Here is a 12,842-nt window from a genome sequence, read left to right as displayed (position 1 = left end):
CAGCTAAACCCGTAGCTAAAAAAAACCGTCCCGACTGATGAAGCTGTAGTACTAATTTTATTTGAATTGAATTGTACTTTACTTTATTTGAAGATATTGGATCCATAATTAATTTATTTAAATAAACCTCGTTATGGAATATATTCGACTTTAACTGGCTTTTACCCCATTTCCCTGGATTCTCCACTGTAGAAAAGCTACCCGTATTGGCCGGGGTGGTCTCCCAAACACTTTAAACTTTGGGGGTGGCGCCCGAGAACAAAACCGTCCCGACTGATAGGCGTTAGTAATAGCTCTCTAGAAAAAAAGGCTGTTACAGTAGTCTATAATATTTTTTACTATATTATAATTTAGTTGTTAAATCAAAAAAAAATAGGTGCTATGTGATCTATTGTTGGTGTCTAAAATGTATTATGTATTCATAATTTTAATTTTGTTTTAATTATGTTACACTTCTAATGGTCTAATAAAACATATAATGTAGTAAAAAAGTCTATATTTATTATTTTATATTTTACAAGGAATAATTTTGCGCTTGAATAACGTTACCGTTTTAGTTAGCGTTATTAAGTAACGGAACGCTAAAATTATGTTATGCCAGAACTTTCCATTAGTTTCTTCCGGATCACCAGGTGGCTCTAAATGACGGACCCATTTGTTTTATATCAGTGTCCAATCTATCTCTAGTACGTGACATTAGTCTATGATTCCTTTGTAAAACTCGGTAAAACCAAGGTATCCGGATCGGTAAACTGCAATAAAAATGGGAAAAATGTCCTTAAAATACGGAACAGTTTGGCTCAAAAAGGCGTTTTTTTTTTCTCTCGTTGGTTTGTCAATTACCTATACAATATACAGGGTCCGACAATAATGTGTCGGCCATCTGTAACTCCTATAATAACAAAGTTAGGAATTTTGTATAAGTGCATACCTAAAGTATGTATTAGAGTGTATTTCAGAAAAATATTATAACTTCTATAGGGTGGTTGTAAAAAGTGGGAATGGATCGGGATGATGTTTTTAAATGAAACACCCTGTATTTTTGGTTTTCTTTTTGATCACTTTACATAATCCTAAGATATTACTTAGTATGTTTTGATAGTTTAAAAGATATTAGTAAATAAATAAAAAATTATTTTTTAAAGTCTTTTTTAAAAAAATTATTAAAAATACAATAGATGTCCTGAAATCAAAACTATATTAGGTATTTACAGTAGTGGGTCTATACTTACTTTGCTACAAATATCGCAATCTTGAGCCATACCAGGGTGTTCAAAATTCTATGCCAAACTTTTTACAATAAAAAATAAATTTTCTTGTTTTTTTTTCAAATGAAACACCCTATATATTGCATATTTCTTTGTTAAATTGAGAATTAGAAAATGAACATTTTTTGTATTTAAAGTATTTCAAAAATTTTAGCGGTTTCGCAAATATTCGCGGATTTATTACATAATATGGCTCTTTCAACGGTAAAATACCTACCAGACAAAAATCATTGGATGGCTTTGATAAAAAATTACTGTTAAAAATACCATATGCAATATAATACCACAAATATTCGCAAAAAAAAATTTGAAATACAAAAAGGGTTCATTTTTTAATTCTCCATCTAACAAAGAAATAATAAACAGCGTGTTCCATTTAAAAAAACGAAGAAAAGGTATTTATCTTTTTATATTTTAGAAAGTTTGGCATATAATTTTGAATACCCTGTATGATTTAGGATTACGATATTTGTAGCAAAGCCAAAAGAAAGCCAAACTGCAATAATAGTTACCATTTAAAAAAATCATTTCGATCCACTCAAACTTTTTTGAGCCACCCTGTAGAACAGTTGAAAATCTATGCAGTATAGTTAATTATAATGTGTATTGATTATTGCCAAAAATTTCACTTGAAAGCAAAAACCTAGACAATTGTTGCTTGTAACGATAAGAGAAACAGATAAATGCAATTAATAAGTGTAATTAATTATAGTTGTTTTCTGTTTTAGAGCTAATAGACAAAATGTTTCTTTACTAGTCATTATAATATACCTATCTATAGATATAAACAAAGATTAAATGATGTTCGTTAGTAACTTGGTAAAGGACAAAGGTAAGGTATCAGTTCATAACGCTTGGAGTTTATTAAATGTTTTTAATAACAAAAATAAGATTTTTAAGGCAAAAAAATTACGCCAAAAAAATGGTGTGTGCACTATGTGCGCATATTTGAAGTGAAACTTCTTACTTCCGACTGTCCGTCTGTCCGTCTGTCAGTCTGAGGAATCCATTCGGGTACCTCTATCTACGTGCTATCCACGAGTTTGGTTCCAATCGACCCATAATTAAGAAAAATCCTGACGATTTCGTCCATTTATATAGAGGCATAGAGGGGATTAAAGATTAGAAGAAGTAGATTTAGAAGAAAATATTCAGTAGTTTTTGCAAAACATGTATTTTTTGCAAATTGTTCTTATGTTTTTCATTTTCATTTTTTTTTCAATTTCGAAAAATCCCTACTTATTGAACCTCTACACCTAACAATCTATACGTAAGCCAAAATTCAGCTTTTTACTCCCATTGGTTTCAGCTTGATGAAAAGGGGGTTGTATTCACCACCTATGGGACAATCGTTGTGGAAAAAAATATTTTCGTATATCAAAAACAAAAATAAAAAAAAAGTGTTCAAGCATTTTGTCGCGAAATCAGTGGTTTCTTAAATAAAAAATATTTCAATATTGAAAGGGTAGTTACAACCCCTTTAAATTCAAGTTTTATAAAATTCTTTCTTATTGCTCGCGTACTTTGTATAAGAAAACTTTGTGCAAAATGTCGAGTCTCTTGACCTAGAGGTTGTAAAGCTGTAAGTAAGTGTGCCTTGATATGTATACACAGACATTTTTTTAAGTGTCCCAAAAGACAATTAAATTTAAAGGTGCCAGTTATTTGACGTGACGTACAGGTCATCAATCAGTATTAAAATGGTACTTAAAAGACCCTTAACCTAACGGTCCCTTAAAAAAATGTTAATGCAAGTGGTTGTTTTTGCAAGAAACTGTTCATTCAATTACTCGTATATAAGTAGATTTCACATTACGTTTAGAGCCAAAAATCTGTTATTTTGAACAGATTAGCAAAAACTAGCAGTCAATTTTAACACAGTTAATAAGATTAAGCATTGATAAATAAGACAGTGAAAAGCTTTGAGCTTAATACTCATTAATAGGGTACCAAATGCTTAACCGAATGAACGCTTAATTTTTTCTTTTTTCATTTTGAACAATAGAAAACAAAACCAATAAAAGTTTATATATGCATTTTTAAAATACTACTAAGTAAAATATCATATTATTCTACATACCTGAAGGTACACAATTCATGTTTCACTTTTCGCAAAAAAGTATTTGAAAAACAATAAAACCAAACGTTAATAGTAACGAAAATTTAAGTAATGACAGCCAGCATAACATTTCGTCTTGCCAAGGCCAACTTTGGATCAACGTAACTAGAGAATACGGTGAAAAAAATTTTCGAAACGCCGAAGGCACCATCCTGTAGCCCGTCCCCAAATATACCGAAATCGACCCACATTTTCCTACAATATCAAATCCTAAGTCCAACCCTGATGAAGATGTAAGCGATCATATCCAACTTTGCAGGGTGGGACCCTCTGCACCGTCGCTCACATAGCCTACCCACCAAATATGTCGCGATCAGTCGCGATCGGAAGACATCAACTTTTGACGTTTCTTATGTCAAAACTAACTATCACAGTGACACGTGTCGTACACGGTCAAATTAGGCTTGGTCCAATCTATCGACATAACAAATTTCATTTAAATCGGACATTTTTTTCGCCACTGATGTTGTTTCATAGTGCACGAAACGTCGTCAAAATATCATGAAAAAAGCGAGCTCGAAGGGCTTTCCGAGTTTCAGCCCCCTAGCTCACTTAGGGCCCACGTTACTACGTTCCAAAGACCCATCTCAACTTCTTAATTGACTTACCACTTCCTCAATCGTTAGTTTTCGTTACCACTAGCTCGTGATACGCATGTCGTGACGCTAGCTCGTGTGACGCGCCCTTGAATTTTTATTCCCAAGGTGCATAAGGAAGTTTCATTTCAAAAATTAGATAATTCAGGAAACACTGAAATTGTGTTTTTGCATTTCAATGTATTGAAACTAGGGTATCATAATCAACTTATTCAGCTTTATTCTACCATTAATTACGAAGATAATCAACTTAAATTACCCATGCCGCTGTCCGGCTTTTTATAGGACGCGTTTGCTCGGAGTTTACAGATTCGCCGGGAACAGCATAACGGAATTTATCCGTTTCCTTAATGCTACCAAATGGTTATAAACACTTAACAATCTAATTATCCCGTCTTAAGGATAGGGTCACAGAGTGAGTAGTATCAATATAGAAATTCTGCTATATAATTAGAGTTCGACAAGGGGTCGTATTCCCATTTTAACCAATCAACCAACGAAGTCCATGTGTTTTATTTTATTCGAGATCCCAAAATTCTCGAAAAATTATGTTACCTACATTTAATGACAGTCCCACCCAAAACCGTAGAATCTGAAAGAACATTTCCTTCGGTGGTCGCATATTAATTACCAAAATTAGATCGGGCTTAAATGATCCTACTCCAGACACTTTAGTCCTTTTTAAGATCATATTTTATTTATATTAAGTAGAACATCGATATTTAAAAGTTATATTTCCGAGTTTCCTATATTTTATTTATTTTACAACAGGAACTATACTTTTTTTTCTTTCTAAACATAAATGTTTAGATGTTTAGAATGTTTAGAAAGGGGGTTAATCACTTCCTGTTTCCTGTTCATAACTTCCTGTTTCACCGGAAATGACTACAAGTTTTGATTTCTAAATGGCACCCTCGGTATTTTGTTACTTTATTTGATAAAAAATGACACTCTGAATAGAATGACATATCATCTCTCAACTTTTGACATTTTCGAATATGGTTTATTTAAAATTGCAATATACGATTCATAACGACAATTTGACTCGGAATACCAAGTGTTGGTACCAAATTATTTGCAAAGAAATTATTTTTCTAAATATAATAATGAGCCACTCTCGTTCTATTTGAAAAATTTGAGATTTATTGATGATTAAAATATGGTTTTGAATTATTTTTTTATCAATTAATTGATGATTAAAAATACGATTTGGGCATATTTTAACTGTAATATAATCTAAGATTTTAACCGACCAGGACAAGACACCAGAACATTGGACAATCAAATCTATTTTCCAAGGCTCCTTGATTAAAAAGTAGTGTTTTTAACACAGCCATGGCACTCTAGATCGAAATTTAAAATATAATTTTGTTTTAAGCAAAAATGTCAAAAGTTGACATATGATATCTCATTCTATTCAGAGTGTCAATTTCAGATCATTTCCGGTGAAACAGGAAGTGATCAAAAACAGTTTCAAGTCATTTTCTCTCAAATAAAGTAAAAAAAACCGAGGGTGCCATTTAAAAATCAAAAGTTGCAGTTATTTCCCTGTGAAACAGAAAGTGACCAAAAAACAAAATTGAAGGCGTCAATCAATCCTAATTTATGTGATACACTAACACACCAAATCTAGTTTTTTTATCTGAAAAAATAAAAATATTATAGGGTGAGCTACTTTTGAGACGCACCCGGTATATCTGTAGATTAGATATATATTTTGGGATTCAATCATTGGTAACGCTAATCAACAAATTGGTAACGCTAATCAACACAATTTACACAAATTGAAAACCAATTTAAACTTATGTTGACCTATATAGTGTGACCAACGGATCTGTAGCTACGGGGTATCGGCAGGGGAACGCAGTTGTAAACAAAACACGCCCAATTTCATTCATAAAATAGGCATGGGCGTACGGTGTTATATGAAAATAATGTGTATCATAAATATAATACTCAGATTAATAATTTTTTTCAAAAAACTTTATGCTGTTTGAATCGTTACTGTTGAGTTAGCAGATAAACACTAAAAGCTTTTATTAAAGCTCCCTTAAATATTTTGAATCATTTTATTATTGTGTTGTTAATATAATAGAAGAAATAATTACAGCTGGGGGTTGGAACCTTTGGTGTTACACAGCAAAATAAAACACTAAATCAGTACAATACACCAAAACACTTTTAATTTTACACTGGACCACGTTTCGCTAACCATGTCTGCCATCAGCAGATGATCAAGACTGAGTCTTGAGGTATATTTATTTATATATCTGTACTAACTATATTTTTTTCTATAATACATAATTTTAGATATAACTATTTCCAGCAAAAAAAAATCTTGAAAATAGTTAACTTTGGAAGCGCAAACAAAACATAATTTTACTCATCAGTAGATCTGATATTGCCTATTACACCAGATATGGTATCGCTCCGCCAGCAGTTTTTAAAGGTTAGGTCATTGTCTACCCATATGTTACATCCAAATAGATAATACTTGGCTATATTTTCGAATTTCGCGTATATATATTTATATCTCTCTCTGCAATATAATGGGCCGCTCCATTAATATTTATCTGTTATTTTAACATTTACGCCAAAAAAATTCATTTGATTTTAATAACCCCCTAAGCGTTTCCCTGCAAAAGGAAAATTCGATTCTTCCTGCAATTTTTGCAAAAGCTTTCTAATTGTGGGGACGAGTTTGAATTCGAGATAAAATCTATTTATCAAATTCCTGACCACTTCGAAAAAGTCGTTGAGCTTTTCGACAGCAGTCTCACGTGGTCGTTTCTTTCCAGAGAGGATATCATTTTATCGGGGTTAGTTTTCAGCCTTTTTTTTATCTTCTGTGTGAATTTTTTTATAGCCGATACGCTAACTCCGGTATAAAGAAATATCCGCTCAAGTTTACGTTTAAGCGGCAACTCAAGCGAACTCTCTGTAGCTTCTTCATCGCAAACCCTATTATGAACACAAGGAAATACACCAAATGAGATTTCATCCACGTTATTATTAACTTACCTATATAAATTAGCTATTATTTCTCTTGTCTGACTATGTAGCGTCTTACCCTTAACAAATTTATTCGTTTTAAAACACAAATATACGATCAAACTTGATATTAATAATTAAAAACTACGAACGAAAAACATTATAACAAGATAACAAAACAATAAAACACAACTTAACTATCAAATATACTAAAAATATAGGAATAAAGTTTAGGATAACCGGTATAAAATAATGAAATAAAGTAATAATGATCAAAAAAATGACACCGCCACTGGATATTTCAATAGTATTCAATATTCCTACTCTTTTCAGAAGAGACCGTGAAGTTGGGGATAAAGCAAGCGAATAGGAAAGGCGTAAAAGCCATGGCAACCGCGTGGTAACAAATCCTGTGACGTACTCGCCAATCATGTTCGATGAATAGGCGGCCATGCGCGGCGATGCCGGTTTGCCAATGATATCGTTGAAAATCTTCAACTTTCATAATAGGCAGATTATACAGAATGAAAGAAATAAGTTATTAAATAAAACATATCGAACAATATGAACTACGTTAAAATTCCTTAGTAATATACGTCAGAATATATGCTAAACACATTATATATAATAAAAATATATTAAATTTATAGTTCATGTCTGGCAATTTTGCAATTTTATAGATAAACGTGGCAATATCGATTTTTTTTTCTCGCATTCCTTCCGTAGCTACAGATCCGCTGGTCAAACAGTAAGTGACCTAATGTTTACAATTTGTTTATTAAATGTATTTAATCGCATTAAGCAATACTGACCTCTCGACCAATTTCAATAAATTGTAAAATTATATAATTTCGGTAATTATTTTTGAGAAATAAGATAACAAAAATAATTGGATTTGTCAAGAACTTTATTTACGTAGTTACAACTCCAGAATATTCCTAAAATGGGAAATAAAAATAGTACTACGTAATTTTTTGTTATTATACGAGTACAGTTTTATTGTATTTCCAAATATCTATAGGCACTATATACAAATTCTGATATATTTACTGTTACTAAAATATAACAACAAAATTACTCATATACAAAGTGTCCTTCGCTGCTGCTTTAAATGTTCACACAGGGTCACCCAGGCTTCCAAAAAAGCTCTATATTAGGTTTTTGGTTTGTGATTATTATTTATTTTTTTTACGTAATGTGAGGGTAATGGTAAATCCTGTCTTATATTTTCAAAAAAAACACAATTTTCTCCAAGCACTTAATAAAATGAAAAAATTAAACAAAACTCTGTTGGATTAGGATACAAAATGCAGGATATTCGAATAAAAATAGTGAGGAAAAATACAACATTTAGTTTTGACTCACCCTGTACAGGGTGGATGAAATTCGACGCTTTTAAATGGAAACACCCTTTTCTATAGGACATAGACGAAAACTAATATCGGTGTCTGGAACTCAATTTTTGTAAAAAAACATGATGGTGAAAACCGCATATCGATATCTGTTACCGTTTCGGAGTTACGGGGTGTTTTTCAAAAATATGCACTTTTAACAAATCGCTGTAACTTTTTTGCTATGGAAAATTTTGTATTTTTATGAAAACATTTCCAAAGCACCTTTTTACGTAGAATATAATGGTTTAAGTATATTTTTTTTAAAATTAATAATTTAAGAATTATCAACAGAAAATTTTATTTTTTCACACCCTGTATATTTTTAATTTATTAGAAAGAATTTAAAATTACCTTTCCAAAAATATAACACACTTGATATTTTGCTCGATTCCTCTTTAAATGAGTAGGCTTTGAACGGCACCGGCTGTAATGCAAAAAAATCTAGCTGTGAGCATCAATTAAAACGAAAATAATATTTGCTATGAGAGATGCAGAATTTTATAACTATTTAAAATATATTTAACCAACATCAACACATTTAAACTATATCTAATAACATTAAAAATAAATAGCAAACCAAGACATGAGATTTTGCTACAGGTGTTCGACATATCGACCGTCTTCTGTTATGGACAGACGGGGCAGTTTTTGAACATTTCTTGCGGAATTCATTAACTCAGTGGGGATGAAAGATACCCTCTCATAACTCAAAACCTCTCATAGCTAAGTATTTCTAATTCTTGTCTAGATTATACAGAAGAATAAGGAACCTTTATTTTTCCGCAAATATATCCATAGGATTAGATCCATGGGCACTAAATCAGGCGGCCTCGACGGCCAACGGCTGGAATCTTGGTTAGCTATTCAATTATTCTTGAAATTCGCTGCAAAAATTTGCTGATAACTTCAGCGTTCAGAGGCGGTGCGTCGTCTTGCTGGAAAAATATGTTTTCGAGTTCCATTAAGGGCATATCATCAATAAGGGGTCCAAAGCCTACTAGTTAAAAGTGGCGAACTTTTAAAAATTCTGTATTTCGAAGGGGATTATAACAAAATATCAAGTGTCTTACATTTTTAGAAAAGTAATTTTAAATTCTTTGCAATAAATTAAAAATATACAGGGTGTCCCATATAAAAAATCAAATTTTCTGTTGATAATTCTTAAATTATTAATTTTAAAAAAAATTATACTTAAACCATTAAATTCTACGTAAAAAGGTGCTTTGTAAATGTTTTCATAAAAATACAAAATTTTCCATAGCAAAAAAGTTACAGCTATTTGTTAAAAATGCACATTTTTAAAAAACCCCGTAACTCCGAAACGGTAACAGATATTGATGTGCGGTTTTCACCATCATGTTTTTGATGAAAATTGAACTCCAGACACCGATATTAGTTTTCGTCTATCTCCTATAGAAAAGGGTGTTTCCATTTAAAAGTGTCGAATTTGACCCACCCTGTACATATCAAACAAGATTGCAAATTTTGGTAGACTGAATTTTGAAGAAGACACTATTATACTGTATTTCCTATTAAAAAATTAAATTCTTTGAATTTAGAATTTTAAAAGGGCCTTAAAAAAGCAGTAAATTTAGGTTAAAAACGGGTATGTTTCACAAACCACTCGGTTTAGTACGGATATATACCATTATGGTATTTTGGAATGGAAATTTAATGGCAAATCTTGTGAAGGGTACACAAACGCATTTCAAATACATCTGAAAGTCAACCTTAAAGGTCGTTTAAGGTCTCACAACAAGGTTCTTTCTGGAATCACTCAAGGAGGTTTGAAAGCCACATATGTCAAGGTCAAGCGAACTGCGCATGTGGAGGAGCCCAATCGGCTAATATCTCCTACTCCTGGGTCACCTTGTATATAGTCTGTCAAACGACAGAATCCCTGAGAGTTACAGTTGTGCCTGTCATTTTAATTCACAGACAAATTGTAATTTCTGTCATTTTTTGGATGTCGCCTGTTGAAATTTTTCCTGTGTCGTTGGACAAAATATATTATAACCTTAATGTCATTGTTAGTGTTTAGTTCAAACACTGTATCCTAAAGACAGATATTCATTTCAAAAATAAAATTTCCAAATTTATATTCATAGGTTGCCTTTGAATCGAGCTATCAAAAGTTTATCCTAAAACTTCTTTTTTCTAATAAAACCCCATATTTTGACACCCTGTATAGATATACAGAATACAGGGTGATGCAATAAAGGGTGGACAATTCAAAAACCTTGGACATCAAAATCTGAAAATCTCGCTGAAAAGCTTAAAAAGTTATTTAATTCAGCATCTTTTATTTTATAAAAATGACCTACATTTAATTTAAAACTATTCACTATTATACAATATCACATCAGAATATTACAAATTCTTCCAAAGCTGATTTTTTTTAATGGACTAATTAGAACTAGCACTACACACTACTAGCTTTTAAGGAATTTTATTATACAGTAATTTATAATATAAAAATCCCCCCCTCCTATCTTATATATCTTATATTATTTGATATTCTTTTCTACTTTGACGTAAAATTTTAATACTATGTGGTAATAAGCGAAAGACAAATATTATGAATAAAAGATTATAGTTTGTTCACTTATTTGTAATAATCAATAAAACGTTAAATATTATGAAAGATATACATATTCAATCCACTATTACATGTCTGGTACTATGAATTTATAATTAAATTGTATTTACAAAATTTGAATATAAATATAATATATTAACATTTTGGGTGTTGGAGAAAATTAACTGAACTGTTACTGAGATATATGCATTTATTTAAAATAAATACTCGCAAATAACAATAATTTATCAACTATTAAAACAAAGAAAGAAAACAGAATTATGCATTAGTGTTAAAACTTGATCAATCTAAAATTTGTATATTTTGAACAAGTTCATGCAAGAAAACGCCTTGCGTGACCATCTTCTGATGCGTGTCAAATACTCGTCAGCGAGTAATGGCAGTAGTAGTAGTAATAATCAATAAAACGTCATGAATGAAGAAAGATATACATATTCAATCCTCTATAACATGTCTGTTACTATGAATTTATAATTAAATATAAATATTAATATTTTCGGAGTTGCAGAAAATTAACTCAACTGTTACTGCGATATGCAGTTAATTAAAATAGATACTCGCCAGTAACAATAAATTATCAACTAATAAAACAAAGAAAAAAAAAGACGCAGAATTAGGCAATAGTGTTAAAATTTTATCAACCTAAAATTCGTGTAATTTGAACGTCTGTGTCTCGCTAGCTCGTCTGTCACGGCCTTGAATTTTTACGTCCATCGCGCGTAAAGAAGTTTCACTTCAAAAATATTAAAATATAGTTGTGTAAATGTTAAAAGAAGACAAATACGACTCTGTCAAAAAGAGATTAGGTGGTATCTCTGACGGCGTTCTCCAGTTTGAACCCGCGTGTTATATTTCAAACATTGTTTTCATATGTCGTTGGCTGTAGCTGCCTTTGAATCGAACAATAAAAAACTTATCATAACTCCTTTTTTCAAATAAAAACCCATATTTTAATGCCCTGTATAAATATACAGGAAACAGGATGATTCAACCCAAATAAGGTGGACAATTCAAAAACCTTGGACACCAAAATCTGAAATTGTTGCTCAAAAGCTTAGAGAGTTATTCAATTTAGTATCTGTTTTATATAATGTTGAACAAGAGTCTTGAAAAAGTCTTGCAAGGCCAAGACTCTTGCAAGAAATTCAAGACAAGACTTTCAAAATTTCTTGTCTTGAAAATCAAGACAACACAAGACTTTAATATGCAAGAAATTTCAAGAGTCTTGTCAGATTTCTTGAAAGTTAGAAATGATACATTTTTTTAAGTGATAATTAGGTCTTTGCGCAAGTTATGTCGGGTTTATACAACATTTACATAGTCGTAATCACAATCATAAAAGTTAAACTATCCACTTCTTATAAACCTGTTGACATTTACCATGAACTTAGCCTTTAATTATGTTACCCAACTTCACTGATATAAAATCGATTGCGTAGATCGAGATTGCGTTGTGATTGTGACGATGATTAAGACTGTGATTATGATTACGACTTATGCAAATGTTGTATAAACCCGGCATTAATATTGACCAGTGTTCATTTTTTTTTTCTGTCATAGCCAGTGTTTTAGAGTTGAGAATGAAATAAAATAAAGCCGAGGCAACAAATCGTATATTGGTAATTGGCATTATTTTATTTAACGCACAAGGTTAGGTACGAAATAATAACCCAAAACCCATAAATCGAACTTAACCTTACTTATTCTTATTCAGATTTTATTTGGTAATGGCTCCTGATTCGTCAAACTGGCGAGTTGACGTAGTTCGTTTGCAATCCGTTAAGATTTTTTTTGCTAAAATTAGCATCATTGTTGTTCATTTTTCCGTATTACATTTTGTATACGACGCTGTCAATGAAATAAAATATAGAAATA

General features: G+C 31.4%; 1 protein-coding gene across 1 annotated transcript in view; it reads right to left on the bottom strand.

Annotated features, from left to right (window-relative positions):
- Window positions 1–619: 619 nt before the first annotated feature.
- Window positions 620–12,842, bottom strand: part of LOC115888985 (transmembrane protein 68) — a 55,728-nt gene continuing 43,505 nt past the window's right edge. The window contains exon 6 of the mRNA XM_030908887.1: window positions 620–752. Within this exon, the coding sequence (XP_030764747.1) occupies window positions 702–752 (51 nt within the window). The 3' untranslated portion in view covers window positions 620–701. The remainder of the gene's footprint in view (window positions 753–12,842) is intronic.

The sequence above is a fragment of the Sitophilus oryzae genome, unplaced genomic scaffold (assembly GCF_002938485.1).
Source record: "Sitophilus oryzae breed Bouriz unplaced genomic scaffold, Soryzae_2.0 scaffold_810_pilon_pilon, whole genome shotgun sequence".
NCBI lineage: Eukaryota > Metazoa > Arthropoda > Insecta > Coleoptera > Curculionidae > Sitophilus > Sitophilus oryzae.
This window is presented reverse-complemented; position numbering and strand designations above follow the sequence as displayed.